Source organism: Nerophis lumbriciformis, linkage group LG22 (genome assembly GCF_033978685.3).
Source record: "Nerophis lumbriciformis linkage group LG22, RoL_Nlum_v2.1, whole genome shotgun sequence".
NCBI lineage: Eukaryota > Metazoa > Chordata > Actinopteri > Syngnathiformes > Syngnathidae > Nerophis > Nerophis lumbriciformis.
The window spans coordinates 267501-292682 of record NC_084569.2 but is presented as its reverse complement, the minus strand read 5'-3'; the positions used below and the strand labels follow the sequence as shown (position 1 = coordinate 292682).

At 43.3% G+C, this 25182-nt stretch overlaps 1 protein-coding gene across 3 annotated transcripts in view; it reads right to left on the bottom strand.

Moving 5' to 3' along the window:
* The window catches only part of LOC133615671 (glucagon receptor-like), a 109783-nt gene that overhangs the window by 30190 nt on the left and 54411 nt on the right, over positions 1-25182 (bottom strand). For all 3 annotated transcript variants that reach the window (XR_012051108.1, XR_012051107.1, XM_061974431.2), the window contains exons 2-7: positions 15839-15963; positions 11704-11800; positions 7950-8057; positions 4944-5038; positions 2313-2407; positions 2023-2212 (exon numbers count right to left, since the gene is read on the bottom strand). Coding sequence is in view for 1 of the 3 variants with exons in the window: in XM_061974431.2 (XP_061830415.2) it covers positions 2023-2212; positions 2313-2407; positions 4944-5038; positions 7950-8057; positions 11704-11800; positions 15839-15892 (639 nt within the window). In the remaining 2 variants the exon portion in view is untranslated. The remainder of the gene's footprint in view (positions 1-2022; positions 2213-2312; positions 2408-4943; positions 5039-7949; positions 8058-11703; positions 11801-15838; positions 15964-25182) is intronic.

The following is a 25182-nucleotide window of genomic DNA, read 5'->3' as shown; positions in this document are numbered from 1 at the left end:
TGTTCATTTATTTACACATATACACACACATAACACTCATCTACTCATTGTTGAGTTAAGGGTTGAATTGTCCATCCTTGTTCTATTTGTCACTATTTTTCTAACCATGCTGAACACCCTCACTGATGATGCAATGCTGTGTGGCACGCACAAAAGTGCTTTCATCAAATGCACTAGATGGCAGTATTGTACTGTTTAAGAATGTCCCAACATTGCTGTTTACGGCAGACGAACTGCTTTACGGTAGACGAAAACTTGACTGCTGTTGTTGTGTGTTGTTACCGCGCTGGGAGGACGTTAATGAAACTGCCTAACAATAAACCCACATAAGAAACCAAGAACTCGCCCTCCATCATTCTACAGTTATAACATGATTGGGCAGGTACGCTGTTTATATTGTGTGCCTGAATTTCGGGAGATTTTCGGGAGAAAATTTGGGAGAGGCGCTGAATTTCGGGAGTCTTCCGGAAAATCCGGGAGGGTTGGCAAGTATGGTGACACGGTCACCATCTTTAGTTGCCAACAGGTTGAATTCACCTGACGTCACATTCGCCTCATTAACCAGGTGAGACTCAAAGTGTTGTCAAAGTGTCCTTATCGAAGAAAAACGCCCTATGCCGGCTGTTGGAACCGTTCAAAACCCGAAAAGGATAACAGTCTCTTCAGAGTTCCTCGAGAGTTAGTCAAGAAGGGCAAAAGAGTGCAAGATTTTTACAGAATACGACGAGAAAACCGGGACGGTGTGGCTCGGTGCCAGAAATTGGAGGGTTCCAGGTTCGATCCCCCACTCCCGCCATCTTAGTCACTGCCGTTGTGTCCTTGGGCAAGACACTTTACCCACCTTTCCCTCAGTGCCGCCCACACTGCTTTAAAATGTAGCTTCCAGATGTAGACAATGGGTTTCACTATGTAAAGGGCTTTGAGTCTCTAGAGAAAAGCGCTATAGAAGTATAATTCACTTTACTTTCTCAACTCAGTACTAGTGGTTAGAGTGTCCGCCCTGAGATGGGTAGGTTGTGAGTTCAAACCCCGGCCGAGTCATACCAAAGACTATAAAAATGGGAGCCATTACCTCCCTGCTTGGCACTCAGCATCAAGGGTTGGAATTGGGGGTTAAATCACCAAAAATTATTCCCGGGCGTGGCACTGCTGCTGCCCATTGCTCCCCTCCCCTCCCAGGGGGTGAACAAGGGGATGGGTCAAATGCAAAGGACAAATTTCACCACACCTAGTGGTGCCACAATCATACCACAATCACTGGTACTTAATCATTGGCAAGATTTTACGGAATACGACGAGAAAATCGGGACGGTGTGGCTTGGTGCCAGAAATTGGAGGGTTCCAGGTTCAATCCCCCACTCCCGCCATCTTAGTTACTGCCGTTGTGTCCTTGGGCAAGACACTTTACCCACCTTTCCCCCAGTGCCGCCCACACTGCTTTAAAATGTAGCTTCCAGATGTAGACAATGGGGTTCACTATGTAAAGGGCTTTGAGTCTCTAGAAAAAAAGCGCTATAGAAGTATAATTCACTTTACTTCACAACTCAGTACTAGTGGTTAGAGTGTCCGCCCTGAGATGGGTAGGTTGTGAGTTCAAAGTTTTTTAGTCATACTAAAGACTAAAAAAAATGGAACCCATTAACACCCTGCTTGGCACTCAGCATCAAGGGTTGGAATTGGGGATTTAATCACCAAAAATGATTCCCGGGCGCGGCCACCGCTGCTGCCCACTGCTCCCCTCACCTCCCAGGGGGTGAACAAGGGGATGGGTCAAATGCAGAGGACACATTTCACCACACCTAGTGTGTGTGACAATCATTGGTACTTTAACTTAACTTTAAACTCATCACAGAGCCCACACAGATATTCAGACAACATTCACACACTATGGACCATTTAGTGTTGCCAACCAGCCTACAGTATCGAATGCTATACACAATTCACAATGTTGTTTTTTTACAACACTGAGATTATTTCTAATCCTCACAGGCATCATCGCTCACCTCTTGCTTGTCCACTGACCTCATTGTTGACAAACAGGTCTACGGGCGACATGGAGGCCTGTGAGAATCCCTGGTCCTGGTCCGGGCTCAGGTCCTGCGAGGTAATGTTCGCCTCCATGAGCGCATCCTTGATGAGGATGGACAACGCCCGCAGGATGAAGGAGGCAAAGAGGTTCATGTGGATGTTGTTCCTCATACAGTGCAGCTTCCTGTTGAACATCACAGTTTACCTTCCATTCTCACTATTCCTCTTTGGGAGAAAGTGCTATTTATTACCTGAAGAATATCAGTATGCGATTTATTACCTACCTGAAGAATATCAGTATGCTGAGCGCCAACACCAGAGCCACCAGAGACAGAGAGTATCCAATTGTGTACATGATGCGAATGTGTCGGTAGTACTGCTGCACACACAAACAACTTAGTCTCATTTCAATGAACTCTGAACAAATAACCATGTCACAAACATCCATGAACTTGTGATGCATCTAAGTACTAAGTACACATCCTGTACACGACCCCGGGCAAACACATATGGAATCACCAGACTTGGAGGAGGTCATTCAGTTGTTTAATGTTGTAGACAAAAACAGATAACAAGACAGGACAAACATTTGTTGTCATTTGAAATGGTAACTTTCTGGATTGAAGAAATTAAGAATATCAATTGTTGTAGTGAGTTTTCATTTTTAGATCAACCAGAGTGAAACAAATATGGAATCAAACAATTCAGAAGAAAAAATATGAAATCTCCCTGTCAATTTCCATTTCCACTTAAGATGTGACTTTAAGGTTGTACTACTTACGTATAACATACTAAAGGGTCTAGCTCCATCCTATCTTGCCGATTGTATTGTACCATATGTCCCGCCAAGAAATCTGCATTCAAAGAACTCCGACTTATTAGTGATTCCCAGAGCCCTAAAACAGTCTGCGGGCTATAGAGCGTTTTCTATTGGGGCTCCAGTACTATGGAATGTTCTAGCAGTAACAGTTAGAGATGCCACCTCAGTAGAAGCATTTAAGTCACATTTTAAAACTCATTTGTATACTCTAGCCTTTGAATAGACCCCCTTTTGAGACCAGTTGATCTGCCGTTTCTTTTCTGCTCTGCCCCCCTCTCCTTCGTGGAGGGGGGAGGCCCAGATTCGGTGACCACAGATGAAGCGCTAGCTGTCCAAAGTCAGGGACCCAGGGTGGACCACTCATCTGTGCATCAGTTGACGACGTCTCTGCACTGCTGACCTGTCTCCACTCAAGATGATCTCCTGCTGGCCCCACTATGGACTGGACTCTCACTATTATGTTAGATCCACTATGGACTGGACTCTCACTATTATGTTAGATCCACTATGGACTGGACTCTCACTATTATGTTAGATCCACTATAGACTGGACTCTCACTATTATGTTAGATCCACTATGGACTGGACTCTCACTATTATGTTAGATCCACTATGGACTGGACTCTCACACTATTATGCTAGATCCACTATGGACTGGACTTTCACACTATTATGTTAGATCCACTATGGACTGGACTCTCACTATTATGTTAGATCCACTATGGACTGGACTCTCACTATTATGTTAGATCCACTATAGACTGGACTCTCACACTATTATGCTAGATCCACTATGGACTGGACTTTCACACTATTATGTTGGATCCACTATGGACTGGACTCTCACTCTTATGTTAGCTCCACTATGGACTGGTCTCACACTATTATGTTAGATCCACTATGGACTGGGCTCTCACACTATTATGTAAGATCCACCATGGACTGGACTCTCACTCTTATGTTAGATCCACTATGGACTGGACTCTCACTATTATGTTAGATCCACTATGGACTGGACTCTCACACTATTATGTTAGACCCACTATGGACTGGACTCTCACTATTATGTTAGATCCACTATAGACTGGACTCTCACACTATTATGTTAGATCCACTATGGACTGGACTTTCACACTATTATGTTAGATCCACTATAGACTGGACTCTCACTCTTATGTTAGCTCCACTATGGACTGGTCTCACACTATTATGTTAGATCCACTATGGACTGGACTTTCACACTATTATGTTAGATCCACTATGGACTGGACTCTCACTATTATGTTGGATCCACTATGGACTGGACTCTCACTCTTATGTTAGCTCCACTATGGACTGGTCTCACACTATTATGTTAGATCCACTATGGACTGGACTCTCACTATTATGTTAGATCCACTATAGACTGGACTCTCACACTATTATGTTAGATCCACTATGGACTGGACTCTCACTATTATGTTAGATCCACTATGGACTGGACTCTCACTATTATGTTAGATCTACTATGGACTGGACTCTCACACTATTATGTTAGATCCACTATGGACTGGACTCTCACTATTATGTTAGATCCACTATGGACTGGACTCTCACTATTATGTTAGATCCACTATGGACTGGACTCTCACACTATGAACTAGACGTCCATTGCACGGGTCACCCCTAATTGTTGTATATATTTTTTTCTTGTTTTTGAACACTGACTTGTTGCAATGTGTTTCTTAAAGCCGGAAAGTTGCCATTTTAAAATGAGCATAGTTTTGTGTCATGTCTGTTATCTGCTTTTTTTTCCGACAAAATGAAACAAGTAAATGAACATCCAAGACTGGTAATTCCGTAACGAGGGTTATATTTGGTGTACATCAACATCTCCCGGCTTAAACGTGCAGTAAATACTTGTCTCCATGGTGACAGCTGCGTCGTACACACAAAATCCTCATTTAAATAAAGTGGTTTGCACCTCGTTTGCAGTCTTGGTAGATCACACACAACACGCCTACTAACAGTACGCACAATTCTATAGGTTACACGTGCTGTTTAGACGTGGTATTTGGATCCTGGTAGTTCAGTTCCCAATGTGTGCTGTTCTTACCTGACTGGGATCATTAGAGTCGCACTCGCTGGTGTTCTTCATAGTTACCCACTGACCGTTAGCATTACATTCCTGGTACACCATTCCATACTGAACTACACACAGAAACACACACAGCTTAACATGTAACAGCATCAACATGCGGGCTAGAAGGTGGTAGTTAGGGATGCACCCAAATGAAAATTGTTGTCTGAAACCAAGAATGCAGCAACAAAGGTCAAAAATCGAAACATCGAAATGAGTTACTATACAAAATATTACCATTGCATTTCCAGCTATGACTGTGTATTACCCTCAATATAATCAAGGCATTGTCGTTGCACAAGTGAATAGTCATCATTCAGAGAATAAAACAATCATACAATTATGAAAATATGTATTTCCCACTGATATTACAACAATGTTAAATGAAAATAATACAATATACGGTAATATATTTTATTATAATAACACACAATGGATAGGCTAAATACTGAACGGCCGCAGAGCTGGTGTCGCCGTGCTACAACGTAGAAGTTTACAATATACATATATATATATATGTATAATCATTTGAGGTGCTTACTATGAGGTCTGTCACACCGCAACATCACCACCCTGGGCCCTATTTGGACTTTATCAGTGAATTTTCAGAGTTTGTCGCTGATCTAGTGACGCACGCAGATAATATAATTATAATGGGGGATTTGAATATCCATATAAATACCCTATCCATGGCGCTCCAGACTATAATTGATAGCTGTGGTCTTACACAAATAATAAATGAACCCACCCATCGAAACGGTAATACAATAGTTTTGGTACTCCCGTACACTAAAATAATGTCCGATCATTACCTTATAAAATTTAAAGTTATGACTCATTGTCAACAAGCTAATAATAATAATAACTGCTTTAGGAGCCGCAACATTAATGCTGTCACAACTACGACTCTTGCTGGCCTACTGCCTTCGGTAATGGCGCCATTCCCAAATTATGTGGGCTCTATCGATAACCTCACTAACAACTTCAACGACGCCCTACGCAACGCCGTTGATAGTATAGCACCGCTAAAGCTAAAAAAAGGCCCGTAGAAGGCGTACCCCATGGTTTACAGAAGAAACTGGCGTCGCCGAGCTACAAAGTAGAAGTCTACAATATACGTATATATGTATAAACATTTGAGGTGCTTACTATGAGGTCTGTCAAATGGCTACCTCTCTACCTGGCTGTTATCTGTCACCACCCTGGGCCCTATTTGGACTTTATCAGTGAATTTTCAGAATTTGTCGCTGATCTCTTGATGCATTCAGATAATATCATTATAATGGGGGATTTTAATATCCATATGAATACCCCGTGCGTGGCGCTCCAGACTAAAATTGATAGCTGTGGTCTTACACAAATAATAAATTAACCTACCCATTGCAAAGGTATATGATAGACCTAGTCCTTGTCCGGGGTGTTACCACCTCCAAAGTTATGGTACTCCTGTACACTAAAATAATGTCCGATCATTACCTTGTCAAATTTAAAGTTCTGACTCAGTGTCAATAAGCTAATAATAATAATAACTGCTTTAGGAGCCGCAACATTAATGCTGTCACAACTACGACTCTTGCTGGCCTACTGCCTGCGGTAGTGGCGCCATTCCCAAATTATGTGGGCTCCATTGATAACCTCACTAACAACTTCAACGACGCCCTACGCAACGCCGTTGATAGTATAGCACCGCTAAAGCTAAAAAAGGCCCGTAGAAGGCGTACCCCATGGTTTACAGAAGAAACTGGCGTCGCCGAGCTACAAAGTAGAAGTCTACAATATACGTATATATGTATAAACATTTGAGGTGCTTACTATGAGGTCTGTCAAATGGCTACCTCTCTACCTGGCTGTTATCTGTCACCACCCTGGGCCCTATTTGGACTTTATCAGTGAATTTTCAGAGTTTGTCGCTGATCTCGTGACGTACGCAGATAATATAATTATAATGGGGGATTTTAATATCCATATGAATACACCGTGCGTGGCGCTCCAGACTATAATTGATAGCTGGGGTCTTACACAAATAATAAATGAACCCGCCCATCGCAACGGTAATACGATAGACCTAGTCTTTGTCCGGGGTGTTACCACCTCCAAAGTTATGGTACTCCCGTCCACTAAAATAATGTCCGATCATTACCTTATAAAATTTAAAGTTCTGACTCATTGTCAACAAGCTAATAATAATAATAACTGCTTTAGGAGCCGCAACATTAATGCTGTCACAACTACGACTCTTGCTGGCCTACTGCCTGCGGTAATGGCGCCATTCCCAAATTATGTGGGCTCCATTGATAACCTCACTAACAACTTTAACGACGCCCTGCGCAACGCCGCTGATAGTATAGCACCGCTAATGCTAACAAGGGCCCCTAAAAGGCGTACCCCTGATTTACAGAAGAAACCAGAGCTCTTAAACTATCATGCAGAAAACTAGAAGAAAATGGCGCGCGACTAAACTTGAGGTTTTCCATCAAGAATGGTGTGATAGTTTAATAACGTATAAACGCACGCTTAGCTTAGCTAAAACTAATCACTACTCCAATATCATCCGCCTCAATAAAAACGATCCTGCATATTTGTTCAGTACAGACTTAGCCTTGTCTTGGTTTAACTCTTATCTTACTGACAGGATGCAGTGCGTCTCCCATAACAATGTGACCTCGGACTATGTTAAGGTAACGTGTGGAGTTCCCCAGGGTTGAGTTCTTGGCCCTGCACATCATACGTGTTAGCTTCCACTGTTATGCTGATGACAGCCAACTCTACATGACCCTAAAGCTGACCAACACGCCGGACTGCGGACCCTTCCCAGGTTTCTCGTAGTTCCTATTGGTTTGACTTATTCTTGCCCTGATCTGGGATCTGAGCCCCTCTAATATTTTTACATTGCATGTTTTGCAGATCCCTGTCTGTATCTCAGGCAATTTTGGGCCATTTTCGTACGAAAATGTATCTGTACATCACTAGTGGTAGTCGTACCTTTATGGTACCACGGTAGGTACCATGGACATGACACGCTAACGGTAGTGTTGGGTAGTCCGTCAGGCCAGCAGGCGTACTTGTCGAAGGTTCTGTTGCACACAAGACCTGCAGGTAGTAAACAAACAAGATGGCTAAGACCATTATGGCGCTCTCTCATCTTTACTACAGAGTTCATTGGTGATTTTCTGCCTGTTAGCACTTTGTTAGCGCTTTGATCTTCTCTGCTAATGTCGCAGTAGAGTCCAACATAACGGACATACAGTACAGAAATGTCCTTTGCCATGGATTCTGGTTCTCAGGAGAAGTGATCTTATTGTACAGTATAGATCAGGGGTGCTCATTACGTCGATCGCGAGCTACCGGTCGATCTCGGAGGGTGTGTCAGTCGATCACCAGCCAGGCATTAAAAAAATAGTCCTAAAAATGAGCGATCATAAATCTTCACTATGACGTCACTTTCGTCACTTGATTGACATTCACGGCACCCGAGGGTCTTCTGAGATGACGCTGGCTGCTGCCAGCTCATTAAAATGACCGACTGGAAGGCGAGAAACACTTTATTTCCACAGACTCTGGCGCCGTACCTGTCGTCAAAACTCCAAAGACCGACTGCGCAGTTGCGCTAACAAAACAAGAGTCTCAGAAAGCTGGCGTGCACAAGCTAGCAAGCTACGGAGTTTGCCGACAATGTATTTCTTGTAAAGTGTATACAAAGGAGTACGGAAGCTGGACAAATAAGATGCCAAAAACCAACCACTTTCATGTGGTATTGGACAGAAGGAGGACTTTTTTTCTCCTCCATTCGAAAATGCGGACGTTTCAGCACCACTGTCTGATTACAATCACTGCAAAAGTCATCAGAATCAGGTAATACACCAACTTATATTCTTGTCTTCATGAAAGAAAGGAATCTATATGTGTTAAACATGCTTGTATTATCTTTAAACACCTTAACTTGTTAACAATATTAACTATATGTCTTAAACATGCTTGCATTATCTTTAAACACCTTTAACTTATTAACAATATTAACTATATGTGTTAAACATGTTTGTATTATCATTAAACACCTTTAACTTGTTAACAATATTAACTATATGTATTAAACATGCTTGTATTATCATTAAACACCTTTAACTTGTTAACAATATTAACTATATGTATTAAACATGCTTGTATTATCTTTAAACACCTTTAACTTGTTAACAATATTAACTATATGTGTTAAACATGCTTGTATTATCATTAAACACCTTTAACTTGTTAACAATATTAACTATATGTGTTAAACATGCTTGTATTATCATTAAACACCTTTAACTTGTTAACAATATTAACTATATGTGTTAAACATGCTTGCATTATCTTTAAACACCTTTAACTTGTTAACAATATTAACTATATGTGTTAAACATGCTTGTATTATCTTTAAACACCTTTAACTTGTTAACAATATTAACTATATGTATTAAACATGCTTGTATTATCTTTAAACACCTTTAACTTGTTAACAATATTAACTATATGTGTTAAACATGCTTGTATTATCATTAAACACCTTTAACTTGTTAACAATATTAACTATATGTGTTAAACATGCTTGTATTATCATTAAACACCTTTAACTTGTTAACAATATTAACTATATGTGTTAAACATGCTTGTATTATCATTAAACACCTTTAATTTATTAACAATATTAACTATATGTATTAAACATTCTTGTATTATCATTAAACACCTTTAATTTATTAACAATATTAACTATGTGTTAAACATGCTTGCATTATCATTAAACACCTTTAACTTGTTAACAAAAACATATATTTCATAAATAAGTAAATATAAATGATATATATGAATGAGGTAGATCCCCACGACTTGATCAATTGAAAAGTAGCTCGCCTGCAGAAAAAGTGTGAGCACCCCTGGTATATATCTTATTGTACTGAGCAGCTTCACGCTTCCCTATACTGTACTGTTTATGTTGGAGCAAATGACATTACACTTTCTATGGTTATCATCACACTTTTTAAACATCACAGCAAAAAGACAAAGCTATAAATAAGGGCTGTCCAAGTCATTTTATCTCAGGGGCCGCATGGAGGGAAATGTGTATTAAAATCATGGCATTAAAAGTAAAAAATAAAGACAACTTTTTCTTTGTCTTACTTTGGCCAAAAATAGAACAAACACATTCTGAAAATAATACAATAAAAATATAGAAAAAAACTACCGGCAGCGGTAAAGTTTAGATCCATGAAGGAAAGAAGAACGTTAATGAATGTTTATAACTGAATACATTTACATATGCATAAAAATGTGTTTTCTTTTGTATCATTTTTTAATGAATGAAGTAACATTAATGACAACCTTTTTCCAAAACGCAATATACAGATCCAGTTTAAGAAGTTGTTCAAATGAATAGTGCTTGCAAAGTACAAATAAGAATTATGAGAAATACTTTCAACCTTATTAAAAATAAGATATTCTTCCTCTCAGTATGTTAATAATGACTGACTTCATTATATATTACAAAACTGTTGTATTACTCATTCACGGATGTCATTTTACTAAAAAAAAAAAAAGTCAGTAAATGAATGTATATATTTGTAAACGCTCTGAAGTGGGAAGGGGGTAGGATTAAATGTACTTAAATATAAATATATTATACATATATTTATATTATTCACATGTGAATAATGCTGTATAGTATTTATTGTTTCTTGTGAGCGAACTGTGGTGCTGAATTTCCCCCAGGGATCAATAAAGTACTTTCTATTCTATCCTATTCTTTTAAATAAGCTTTGCTTCTTCCTACTCCTTTTCGGACATGATGTGAAGTGAAATGATATGAAATTGTGTGATGTGTTATGCTGTAAGTGTGTTCATGTTCCGAATAAACTAAAGAAAAAAAGAAAAAGAAAGAATGTGAGACATAACAGGATAATGCATACATTTATCAACGCTTACAAAAAAGTGGGACCCCAAAAATTGACTGTGGGACCCCATTTTTATGACTTGACGGGGTCCCTGGAACTCCATTTTGAAAATTCTTAGCGCCAACACTGATGGAGTATTGGTGTGTGCAAAACAAAACTGTGTTCTAACACTAATCAAATATCATCATTGATCATTCATTGATGGACGGATGGCAGCGTTTCATGGCAGCAGTCGACCTCCAGGGTCCCAACTCCCCCCCGCCCCTCTTTTGCGAGTTGTCGTGATTATATGTAACATGTTTATGTGTGCATTGCATGGAGGTTTTTTCCCACTCCAGACTGGGCCCCCTTAGGAGCCCAGTCTAGATTGTATTTTTTTACTCATCCTTTCCCAGCGTTTTACCTTTTTCCCATCTTTTACGGCGCGCCTCGTGTTCTGTTTGTCTAATCTTGAACGGATTTGTGCTGAAAACATAGTTTCGTTGTACTTGTGCAATGACAATAAAGACCTGTCCTATCCTATCTGGCCCGCTGGCCTTGACTTTGACACCCTTGCTATAGATTCTCACTCATGTGAAGTATTTTATGACATCTCACAATGATGGGTTCTGACTTTGTTGCTTGCAGTGTTTATTGTAGTTTATGTTCTAGTGGGACAAGTGGTAGAAAATGGATGGATGGATGTGCTAGTTGAGGCTGGTCATTTAAAAAAAAATTACTCTGTCCAAAACCGCGAGGTTACGAGCCTCTTGTGAGCAAACGAGCAAAGAATGAAATGGAGGTTTCACGTGCCTCCTGAGCTTCCTCACCACTGTTTGGAGGCGCTCTGCTATTGTTGAGCTCACACTCGTCCATGTACAACTTCCAGCTCTCCTGCAGCTTATCCATGGTCACAGCAGGGGACGTCTGGACATGGAGGGAGACATCATTGTTAAAAGGATGAGAAGCGACAATGAGACACGACTCTGCATGGACTTCATTTGTTTGACTTCAGCGGGTGTATACTTGTGACATAATGAGAGTGACACACACTTCAATGTGTGAATATGGCAGGGGATGGGGGGGGGCACAGGGTGACATTACACACACGCTGTTAACAAAACTGTTTAGACGTCCACGTCAACATGCTTTGCATTGTCTCGTAGGGCAGACGAGGTGAACAACATAATAATAATAATAATAGATTTTATTTGTAAATGCACTTTACATTGAGTAAACAACCTCAAAGTGCTACAGTGTATTAAAAAAAATCAAATCAAAAATAAAAAGATAATGAAAAAATTAATAAAAAATAAAAACTAGAACAGCCAAATAGCTAAAAGTAGTATGCATATATCTAAAAAAAAAAAAAAAGGGCTTTAAAAAAAAAAAAAAAAAAAAGGGGTTTTAAGCCTTTTTTAAAAGCATCCACAGTCTGTGGTGCCCTCAGGTGGTCAGGGAGAGCGTTCCACAGACTGGGAGTGGCAGAGCAGAAAGCCCGGTCTCCCGTTGTTCGTAGCTTTGTATAAATATTAGGCAAGACCAGGCCCGGCCCTAACCAATCTGGCGCCCTAGGCAAGATTTTAGGTGGCGCCCCCCCACATCGGCAGTGAAGTGTATATACTCACAAGAAACCGAATAGCTTTGTCTTTGACCTTTTTTTTTTTTTTACTTACAACTATACCTAATATATAAAGGGGTGGAAAAGTGACTATTACCTGCAGGGCAAACATTAGCTAACCAGAAGGCAATAACAATGTAAACAAAAAACACCTGCTTAAAAGATCTAATACAAATGTCCCTGAGGAATGTAAGGTGAGTACTGTAATTACCTAACGTTACATTATTATTTTCCATAACAATTTAGCCCCCTCCACAATATTAACCCGACGTTAAAACAGAACTAGCTATTTATTGATTAGCAATTGCCGAATCATGTAACATTAGCTTAATGCTAAAAAGCCAGGTTACTATCACATTCTGTAACAGACAAATAATTGAATGTAGGCTAACGTTACCTACCTGCTACCTCTGTCTTTTCTCGTTTCTCCTCCTCTTCTTTTCTCTTTTTTCTTCCCTGGGCACCTGACAGTTTGTTGTAACAAATAATTTTTCTATTAAATAGGCTTTACTTTGCATTTTAATTAACGTGGGATTATTTTTTGTATTTAGAAATAATAATACCAACTTTTTTTTTTTTTTCTTTTTTTTCTCCAACATTTGTGGCACTGGCGTGGCGCCCCCTGATGGACGGCGCCCTTAGCATTTGCCTATACGGCCTATGCCACGGGCCGGCCCTGGGCAAGACCTCCTTAAGGGTGAAACAATCCTGATGTGATTTGCATCACCAAATTGTCCACCTTGATGCACACCTACTGTAAAACCCAATTTGGTCAATTTGTGCATGAATTCACAGAATTTGAAAAAAATAAAATAAAAAACCTATCTCAATTATAGTTTAGCAAGATGGAAAACTTAAATTCAATGAATTATTTGTAGGTATATTCAAACCTTAAAAAGTCTTCTAGATACATTTGATATTGTGGAGGGGGGCGTGGCCTGCGGGCCTGCCGCAGAACGGGGTGTTGCCAGGACCGGCCTCGAAGACAGCGACAGGTGCGTAGATGGCCCAGGTGGGCCTTGTTATCTAATCACCTGTCGCCTTTATTAGCAGCAGCCGTGATGAGACGAGTAGTCGGGGTTGGAGGTGCTGCTGAGCGGACGCAGCAGACAAAGACACTTTGCTGAAAAGCAAAAGCCTCTGCACCTTTTTATGAAAATAAAACAGTGTTATACCCTGAAATTCCTGGCTCTCCTGGCAGTGTGTGATGGTCCGAAGAACCCACTAGAGGGCAACTTCTACAGATACGTTTAAATGATGATCACATTTAAATATTTTTATGCATACAATTGGATTAAGGTAGACCCACAAACTAAAAATTGTTTCTTACAAGCCATTTGTTGACATTGCCACTTTTTACATTTTTGTGTCTTAATTTATCGGTAAATTATTGCAATTGTGTGGTATTAAATGTACTTAAGGAATGCATTTTTGAAAAGTTCTACATTTTAAAGTCGCTTATGCTATATTTCTTGTGTTAACATTTTTAATTTAATATAAAAATACTGCCAGGAATACCTTTCGTCACCTATACTAGCGGCTATTATGTTATTTAGCATAGTATTTTCAGACACGTACCTGCTAACTAAACGCATTGGTCTTTGATTTAACCAAAAGAGTCACTCAATTGCCGCGGGCTTGTTTGAAACATATGCAAATAAGTAATAACGATAACAATGATAATAATAATAACTCGGTGCCGAGTGTCTGAATCCGTGAGCTTAAGGTGTAACCGTACAAAAACAGCTACAGAGCTAGCCTAAAATCTTAGCATGCTTACATTGAAATGCTAACATGTGTGCTAACGACTTCATGCTAACAGTTAGCATGTCTCAAATATCAAATAACACGGCTGTAAGGTGTATGGCTGCGGAAATAGAGAAAAAAAGGGTAAAATTAGATGAAAATGTTAGCACGCTTGAGTTAGCTTGCTAGCATGCTAACGTGAGCACGCTAACTGTTAGCAGCAGTCACATACCAAGTTATATGACTCTAGGTTAAACAGTTGCAAAATTAGCTCAAAAAGCTAGCACTCAAATGTTAGCATGCTAACATAAACATGCTAACGGTTAGCATGTGTCACATACTAAGTTATATGACACTGGGGTAAACGGTAGAAAAATTAGCTCAAAATGGTAGCATGCTAATGTTAGCATGCTAGCAAGCTAATATTAACATGCTAACGGTTAGCTTGTGTCACATAGCAAGTTATATGACCCGAAGGTGTGTGGCTGGGGAATTAGAGAAAAAAAGTGTAAAATTAGCGCAAAAAGTTAGCACTTTAATGTTAGCAAGCTAACGTTAGCATGCCATCAGTTAGCAGCTGTCACATACCAAGTTATATGACTCTAGGTTAAACAGTTACAAAATTAGCTCAAAAAGCTAGCACTTTAATGTTAGCATGCTAACATGCTAACGGCTAGCATGTGCCACATACCAAGTTATATGACACTGGGGTAAACGGTAGAAAAATTAGCTCAAAATGGTAGCATGCTAATGTTAGCATGCTAGCAAGCTAATATTAACATGCTAACGGTTAGCTTGTGTCACATAGCAAGTTGTATGACTCGAAAGTGTGTGGCTGGGGAATTAGAGAAAAAAAAGTGAAGTGAAGTGAATTATATTTATATAGCGCTTTTCTCTAGTGACTCAAAGCGCTTTACATAGTGAAACCCAATATCTAAGTTACATTTAAACCAGTGTGGGTGGCACTGGGAGCAGGTGGGTAAAGTGTCTAGCCCAAGGACACAACAGCAGTGACTAGGATGGCGGAAGCGGGGATCGAACCTGGAACCCTCAAGTTGCCGGCACGGCCGCTCCACCAACCGAGCTATACCGCCCCAGTGTAAATATTACATACACTACTGAAATGCTCTCACATAAACAACTAAAAGATTTCAGTTGTTTATGTGAGAGCATTTCAGTAGTGTGTATAAGAGTGTTTCAATAGTGTGTATGAGAGTGTTTCAGTAGTATGTGTGAGAGAAAAACATTTCAGTTGTTTATGTGAGAGCATTTCAGTAGTGTGTATAAGAGTGTTTCAATAGTGTGTATGAGAGTGTTTCAGTAGTGTGTGTGAGAGAAAAACATTTCAGTTGTTTATGTGAGAGCATGTCAGTAGTGTATGTAAGAGGTAATTCTGAATAATGTCCCTCATAAATAATAATATGGGCTGCTTGCATTGCAGCAGGCCCATAATAATAACGACCTGAATTGTAAGCAAACAAAGAAGGACCTCATTATGAGTAAAGCTTTTCAGCAGGGTGTTTGTGCCTTCAGTGACCTATACACACAAAGACCCTCTCTATTTTTTTGAGAGCCAGGTGTGTGCAGCCAGGACCCACCTGGATGCTGCCAGAGAGGAGGAACATTGCCAGAAGCAAGAAGAGCGTTGTCATCCCTTACTCAGTGCTGCTGGCAGGATGCGGAGAGGGGCTTCACCTCATGAGGCGGCAGGGGGCCACACTACCTGGAACACACACACACAAATGTCACCTAACACAACACAAAGGAGGAAGAAGGCGGGGTCCCATTGGGGTGCTATATAGACAACATGGTAAGGTGTAGTATCCTCTATTGTGAACCGGACTTGTCCCATTTCCATCCTGGGGACTTATCAGCGTGTTTGTCCAACAGTCGCTTCCATTAGAGGTCCCTCACCTCCGGCAGCTGAGGGGTTTTAGCTGAAGCAGTAGAAAGGGACGAAATCTGAAACGTTTCTGCAAAAAACACCTTGACCATGGACACATTTTTGGCTAAAACGTTTCAAATTCCATTCGGTTCTGGTCTTTGCGGTGTGTGTGTTTTTTTTGCTTTCTCCTCAGCTGTGTTTTGTCTGTACATTCCAACAAAGGCATGAAAGTACCACTCGTTCTGAAAATTTTTTCCCGACGTCTGAATCACAGCGCTCTGCTGGGAGTCGGAGGTCAGATACGATCTGAAGCAAAAACCAATGCTTCTTAATGGCCTGTTTTGAGAAAGGACCACAGGAAGAGATAGCTAATCACCATGGCCGTCCGCAGGGACCAGATCTACCCGAGTCAGGTTCTGCCCTTCTGTAATACTGAGTGTTTAATGACAGCATTACGTTTTTATAGAAACACGTAACGAAACATGACTGTATTTTAAGTGTTCCCAATCAAATGTTTCCACCGGCAGCAATTCAAAATAAGATTGAGATCAGGTGCTAAGTTGGTAAGGTCTTTGACAGGAAAGGTTATAAAAGTCAATATAGAGGATCTTTAACTGGTGTTTTAGCAGCATATCCTTAAAAACAGTCAACTCCATTGTCATATTGAGTATCTTTGACAAATGTTTTTGGCAGTAGGTCCTTGAAAAAAGCAGAGATCTCCTGTCATGTCTTAGTCCAGTATTTTTGCAGTCGTTTTTGTAACAATACAATGCCTGGCATGTATGCTGGCAACTTTAAAAGCTGTCATACGGATTGGGGGTACAGCAGTTCCAACACTGATGGTGATTCCCTGTTAGACCGGGCCTCAACGGCTGATGCGGCACTCCTATACGACCCAAAGGAGCCCCCTGCCATCTTTTACTCTGCACGCTGGAACAGCACTACCAACCCGGGCCTGGCTTTTGTGAAATGGCACAGCAACAAGTCACTTCCAGTAAGACACATTCTGGGCATGTGCCCCCGGTCACCCTCCCTCATCACCACTCCATCTGTAGTCCAGCCTGTACAAGGGCGGGATGTGAAGAAATGGAACAAACCCAGCACAACGGCCCATCAAAGCAAACTCCATTGCGTTGATTCTGCTGAGTAATGGCAGGTTCCCTAATCAGAGAAGCATGAGCAAGAGTCCATTCTCAGGAACCATGGATGCGACTTAAATCTATCCACCAACTTCAGGGCTCAGGAAATCGCCACCCAATGCCTGAAGACTGGAAAGGCGCCAGGCATAGATAGTATCCATTCAGAGTATATTAAACATCAAGGCAAGTAGGCAAACGATTGTGCTAAGGTGATCGCCCTGCTAAAGCCTAAAAAGCCGAGTGATGATCACAAGGGATACCGGCACATCTCCAATTCAGTCTCCTGGAACGCCTCATTCTGGGTCGCATCAACCCAGTGATCGACCCCCAGCTACGCAATGAACAAGCAGGGTTTTTAAATGGCAGGTCAACAACAGACCAGGTAACTCTCTTGTGCCAAGACATAAGAGAAGAATGGTGCCCTCTTTCTGGACCTATGTGGGCTACACATGAAGCTTCTGGAAACCCCCCTCCCAAAAAAGCACATTGTAAGTTTTATAATGGAGATGCTAAGAAACTGCATCTTCCGGCTACTGACTAGCAACGGGCAGAGCAGCAGGGTGAGAAAGCTTAAGAACGGCATCCCACAGGGTTCAGTGCTGGCACCTATGCTGTTTAACATCTACATCCATGACCTATCCCCAACAACATCAGGGAAGTACAAACGTACTATTATGCAGATGACTTGGCCATTCTAACCAGCAACCCATCTTGGCAGGCAGTATCTTTATACAGGCCCAGGAGTTGCTCAGTACAACAGCAGCTGACATTAGCAAGGGCTTCCTGGGTCAAGGCAAGGTGGAGGGAACAGTGGAAAGCACCAGAATCATCTCAGCTTTACAGCTAGATCATGCATCCCACAGATGTTCCTGACCAGTACCTCCCCCGTAAGCAGTGGACAACCCCTCAACCGCCGGGGGACAGGCGTTTGACGCTTCGGTGAAGCAATGCAATGATGGGGCCTAACGGACAATGCCCGCTGTGAATAATAATAATAATGACTTAGGTGTACTGGAGAGGAGGCTACGCCGGATAGTCGAACCTCGGATTCAGGAGGAACAGTGTGGTTTTCGTCCTGGAACAGTGTGGTTTTCGTCCTGGTCGTGGAACTGTGGACCAGCTCTATACTCTCGGCAGGGTCCTTGAGGGTGCATGGGAGTTTGCCCAACCAGTCTACATGTGTTTTGTGGACTTGGAGAAGGCATTCGACCGTGTCTCTCGGGAAGTCGTGTGGGGAGTGCTCGGAGAGTACGGGTTATCGGACTGTCTGATTGTGGCAGTCCGCTCCCTGTATGATCAGTGCCAGAGCTTGGTCCGCATTGCCGGTAGTAAGTCGGACACGTTTCCAGTGAGGGTTGGACTCCGCCAAGGCTTCCCTTTGTCACCGATTCTGTTCATAACTTTTATGGACAGAATTTCTAGGCGCAGTCAAGGCGTTGAGGGGATCTGGTTTGGTGGCTGCAGGATTAGGTCTCTGCTTTTTAAACATGATGTGGTCCTGATGGCTTCATCTGGCCAGGATCTTCAGCTCTCACTGGATCGGTTCGCAGCTGAGTGTGAAGCGACTGGGATGAGAATCAGCACCTCCAAGTCCGAGTCCATGGTTCTCGCCCGGAAAAGGGTGGGGTGCCATCTCCGGGTTGGGGAGGAGATCTTGCCCCAAGTGGAGGAGTTCAAGTACCTCGGAGTCTTGTTCACAAGTGAGGGAAGAGTGGATCGTGAGATCGACAGGCGGATCGGTGCGGCGTCTTCAGTAATGCGGACGCTGTATCGATCCGTTGTAGTGAAGAAGGAGCTGAGCCGGAAGGCAAAGCTCTCAATTTACCGGTCGATCTACGTTCCCATCCTCACCTATGGTCATGAGCTTTGGGTTATGACCGAAAGGACAAGATCACGGGTACAAGCGGCCGAAATGAGTTTCCTCCGCCGGGTGGCGGGGCTCTCCCTTAGAGATAGGGTGAGAAGCTCTGCCATCCGGGAGGAGCTCAAAGTAAAGCCGCTGCTCCTCCACATCGAGAGGAGCCAGATGAGGTGGTTCGGGCATCTGGTCAGGATGCCACCCGAACGCCTCCCTAGGGAGGTGTTTAGAGCACGTCCGACCGGTAGGAGGCCGCGGGGAAGACCCAGGACACGTTGGGAAGACTATGTCTCCCGGCTGGCCTGGGAACGCCTCGGGGTCCCACAGGAAGAGCTGGACGAAGTGGCTGGGGAGAGGGACGTCTGGGCTTCCCTGCTTAGGCTGCTGAAGAAGATGGATGGATGGATGGACTTAGATTTATATAGCGCTTTTCTAGACACTCAAAGCACTTCACAGAGAAGTGAGAAGCCATAATTCATTCACACCTGGTGGTGGTAAGCTACTTTCATAGCCACAGCTGCCCTGGGGTAGACTGACAGAAGCGTGGCTGCCAATTTACGCCTACGGCCCCTCCGACCACCACCTATCATTCATCATTCATTCACCGGTGTGAGTTCCACCGGGGGCAAGGGTGAAATGTCCTGCCCAAGGACACAACGGCAGCGATTTTGGATGGTAAGAGGCGGGGAGCGAACCTGCAACCCTCAGGTTTCTGGCACGGTTGCTCTACCCACTACGCCATACCGCCCCGAATGTGGAGAGCCCTTACAGACTGTGGAAAACATTGTGAGTAGCTGACCGAAACACCGCCCACCACATGGCGACCTCGGCCTGATGAACCTGGATGACGAGATGCTGGAATGGCTTGCTGCAACGGAACTGAACATCTGATGACATACGCAAGAAGAATACCTTAGCAAACTGCGTTGGGATTATGTTTAAAACTTGTTGAAAAAGGCTTTCCGCCACCGTTCAAGGTGCCATGTGTAATAATGTGGCCAGAACCTTTGATACACAAATGTAATACACAAAAATGATATTACAGGGTTAACGCTTACATTCTCTTTTAGCGGGAGCTGCGTTGTTAATCACCCTTTTTTTGCCAATGTGTCGAAGTCTAGTGTCAGTTTTGTACTGGCAATTCTCAAAACAGATCTTTGCCTAAATTCGTTCTTATATTTGGCGAGACAGATTAAAAAGACCAACGGGGCACATGTGGCCCCTGGGAAGTAGTTTGCCCCCCTGTCATAAACCGTATTGGACAATATAGTTTACATACTAAATGTCCATTTCCATTTATTAGAAGTAATAAGAAAACGTAAATGCCTCCTATCAAGGAGGAAATTAGCAAGTTTGGCATTCCAAGGGCATCCCCGATATAAATCCTCGTTTTGTTGCTGTCTTTGTCATGAATAAGTTGAGAATCCTAACAACGTCTTTTAGATGTACTAACGGTCTGACATGTTTAGTAACTTTACCAGTGGCAGTTGCCAGATAAAGGTGGCAGTGTGTAACAACTCACTGACTTTCTAATTGGTCAAACGGTGGAGGGTGGGGCATCGAAATGAAAACAACAACAAGATTTCGGGGCTGTAAATCTAATTTTGAAATGATCATATCCCGGCTGAACTACTGTTATCAGTTACAGAGGTATTGGAAAATAACATGATTTAATAATGTCTTTGGACATATCAGGGCTATATAATGATGACTTGACATGACATTATTACATATGTCACCTTTAAGAACCGTTTTGCGACGGTTCGAGAAATATATTATATATGTATTGTATTGTCTACATCTGGAAGCTACATTTTAAAGCAGTGTGGGCGGCACTGGGGGTAAGGTGGGTAAAGTGTCTTGCCCAAGGACACAACGGCAGTGACTAAGATGGCGGAAGTGGGGATCGAAACTGGAACCCTACAATTTATGGCACCGAGCCACACCGTCCCGATTTTCTCGTCGTATTCCGTAAAATCTTGCCAATGATTAAGTACCAATGACTGAGGTATGATTGTGGCACCACTAAGTGTGGTGACATTTGTCCTCTGCATTTGACCCATCCCCTTGTTCACACCCTGGGAGGTGAGGGGAGCAGTGGGCAGCAGCGGTGGCCGCGCCCGGGAATCATTTTTGGTGATTTAACCCCCAATTCCAACCCTTGATGCTGAGTGCCAAGCAGGGCGGTAATGGCTCCCATTTTTTTTAGTCTTTGGTATGACTCGGCCGGGGTTTGAACTCACAACCTACCCATCTCAGGGCGGACACTCTAACCACTAGTACTGAGTTGAGAAAGTAAAGTGAATTATACTTCTATAGCACTTTTTTCTAGAGACTCAAAGCGCTTTACATAGTGAAACCCATTGTCTACATCTGGAAGCTACATTTTAAAGCAGTGTGGGCGGCACTGGGGGAAAGGTGGGTAAAGTGTCTTGCCCAAGGACACAACGGCAGTGACTAAGATGGCGGAAGCGGGGATCGAACCTGGAACCCTACAATTTCTGGTACCGAGCCACACCGTCCCGATTTTCTCGCCGTATTCCATAAAATCTTGCCAATGATTAAGTACCAATGACTGAGGTATGATTGTGGCACCACTAGGTGTGGTGAAATTTGTCCTCTCATCCCCTTGTTCACCCCCTGGGAGGTGAGGGGAGCAGTGGGCAGCAGCGGTGGCCGCGCCCGGGAATCATTTTTGGTGATTTAATCCCCAATTCCAACCCTTGATGCTGAGTGCCAAGCAGGGCGGTAATGGCTCCCATTTTTTTTAGTCTTTGGTATGACTCGGCCGGGGTTTGAACTCACAACCTACCCATCTCATAATAATGAACCATTTGTTTTCCTATGTAGCTACATTTCATCGAGAGTAACTTGTAGCTTAACTCACTACATGTTCCAAGTAGCTTACCCATCACTACAAAATGACAATATTTCACCTCGGACTTGTTTGATAATAAACTCTCGGTTGAATTTACGCTATTGTAACTTAATTGGTCCCTTTGGTTGCATGTTTGAAGGACGCCAGGTCACTGACACGTATTTGTGCTGAAAGCATTCATGAATGAGGCAGATTTCCCTGAACATCCCCAACAAAAAAAGGTACAATACCCGGTATATTGTGTTCCAGTGCATGTTGGACAAACACATTTTGTTGGAGAGTACTCACCACTAATTTTCTAGCATGCTTTGACAATTGAAATGAAGAAGCCCAGTATGCATGCAGAGTATAGGATTACAAACAAAGCCCTTGGCTGACATTGTCCAGAAAAGGTTGACCGTTCACTAATCCAGTTGGTAAAGTAGCCCAAAGAGATGTCCGTCGAATTGATGACCACTAAAGCAAACATGGACGTCACCTCTGATCAGGCTTGTATGCAAAAGTCCTCATATTTTGTTGTTACTATAACCCAAGGCCATGCGTATGCCCGCTATGCACCGACCGCAGAACAGCAGCATCACAACATCTGAGCATGGGGTTAAGAAGAGTTCAGAGAGCAAAGAGCATGATGTCACTCTCTGCACCTTGGCTGCTGGGACATCTTAACATGCTTGCATCCAAGCACAAAGTAAAAACTCCATCACGACTGGACTGGAAGGTCTTGAGATTCCAATGGAAGAACTTTGCAGTTTGACTTTTAATGTGTACAAAATTGTGTATTTTAGGTTCTGTCAGGTTCAAACACCGATGACATCTATTAAACAGACAAGAAGCAAGGAATTAAACAGAGACAGGATTCAATTTGGCTCATGAGGAGAAACGTCTGGGGCTGAGGTTGCTGAGGTAGTTAAAAAGCTCCTCGGTGGCAAGGCCCCAGGGGTAGATGAGATCCGCCCGGAGTTCCTTAAGGCTCTGGATGCTGTGGGGCTGTCTTGGTTGACAAGACTCTGCAGCATCGCATGGACATCGGGGGCGGTACCTCTGGATTGGCAGACCGGGGTGGTGGTTCCTCTCTTTAAGAAGGGGAACCGGAGGGTGTGTTCCAACTATCGTGGGATCACACTCCTCAGCCTTCCCGGTAAGGTCTATTCAGGTGTACTGGAGAGGAGGCTACGCCGGATAGTCGAACCTCGGATTCAGGAGGAACAGTGTGGTTTTCGTCCTGGTCGTGGAACTGTGGACCAGCTCTATACTCTCGGCAGGGTCCTTGAGGGTGCATGGGAGTTTGCCCAACCAGTCTACATGTGTTTTGTGGACTTGGAGAAGGCATTCGACCGTGTCCCTCGGGAAGTCCTGTGGGGAGTGCTCACGGGAGTGCTCAGAGAGTATGGGGTATCGGACTGTCTGATTGTGGCAGTCCGCTCCCTGTATGCTCAGTGCCAGAGCTTGGTCCGCATTGCCGGCAGTAAGTCGGACACGTTTCCAGTGAGGGTTGGACTCCGCCAAGGCTGCCCTTTGTCACCGATTCTGTTCATAACTTTTATGGACAGAATTTCTAGGCGCAGTCAAGGCGTTGAGGGGATCTGGTTTGGTGGCTGCAGGATTAGGTCTCTGCTATTTGCAGATGATGTGGTCCTGATGGCTTCATCTGGCCAGGATCTTCAGCTCTCACTGGATCGGTTCGCAGCCGAGTGTGAAGCGACTGGGATGAGAATCAGCGCCTCCAAATCCGAGTCCATGGTTCTCGCCCGGAAAAGGGTGGAGTGCCATCTCCGGGTTGGGGAGGAGATCTTGCCCCAAGTGGAGGAGTTCAAGTACCTCGGCGTCTTGTTCACGAGTGAGGGAAGAGTGGATGGTGAGATCGACAGGCGGATCGGTGCGGCGTCTTCAGTAATGCGGACGCTGTATCGATCCGTTGTGGTGAAGAAGGAGCTGAGCCGGAAGGCAAAGCTCTCAATTTACCGGTCGATCTATGTTCCCATCCTCACCTATGGTCATGAGCTTTGGGTTATGACCGAAAGGACAAGATCACGGGTACAAGCGGCCCAAATGAGTTTCCTCCGCCGGGTGGCGGGGCTCTCCCTTAGAGATAGGGTGAGAAGCTGTGTCATCCGGGGGGAGCTCAAAGTAAAGCCGCTGCTCCTCCACATCGAGAGGAGCCAGATGAGGTGGTTCGGGCATCTGGTCAGGATGCCACCCGAACGCCTCCCTAGGGAGGTGTTTAGGGCACGTCCGACCGGTAGGAGGCCGCGGGGAAGACCCAGGACACGTTGGGAAGACTATGTCTCCCGGCTGGCCTGGGAACGCCTCGGGGTCCCACAGGAAAAGCTGGACGAAGTGGCTGGGGAGAGGGAAGTCTGGGCTTCCCTGCTTAGGCTGCTGCCCCCGCGACCCGACCTCGGATAAGCGGAAGAAGATGGATGGATGGATGGAGAAACGTCTGGGCTGTACTCGTGTACAGTCTTCCACCCCGCTCTGACGAAAGGATTGCACGCCTCCTCTTTTATTTGGATTTTCCCAGATTACATGGCAACAGCTGTTTTTAAGGGGCGAGGGGGTCGTAAACAGCCGTTGCCCTCGGTCACAAAACAGTTCAAAGAAAAGATGCCTGGCGCTTGCGTCAGGTCCTGCTTCCTCTCCGCTTTGTAGATCTCGGGTCAAGACCAGATCTTCCTGTGGATCACAATAGATTAAAGAAACCGACACCTTCATGTCGCTTCCCATCGTACAAAGTGGAGTTTTACAAGCCTTTTGCTTGGTAAGATCAAAGACAGGGCGAGCTGAACTCAATGTAACACAAAAGTTGTGTGATAACTTCTATTCATTAAAAATGATTCCAGCTAGTATTACAATGTTGATTTTCAACAATTGCACGTACGACACAATTCATGCTGAGATGCTGCTCCATCTCGTATTTGTTTGTGTCATAAAAAAACATTTTTCCCCTCCATAGATACTAATATCTGCTCCAGTGTCAAATTGTTGCCATCCCAGAGCCTTAACAACTGTACAGGCAAGTGTAAAAATAAGCCAAGAACTGCAATAAGGGAAACCTAAAGATAATGAAATATTCAAAGATGTGCCAAGGTCCAATCATTGTCTGCGTGCGGCCTTTGTGACTGTAATACACGGGTAAAATTAAGTCAACGACTATCAGTAAAACGGACAAAACTTTTGATATT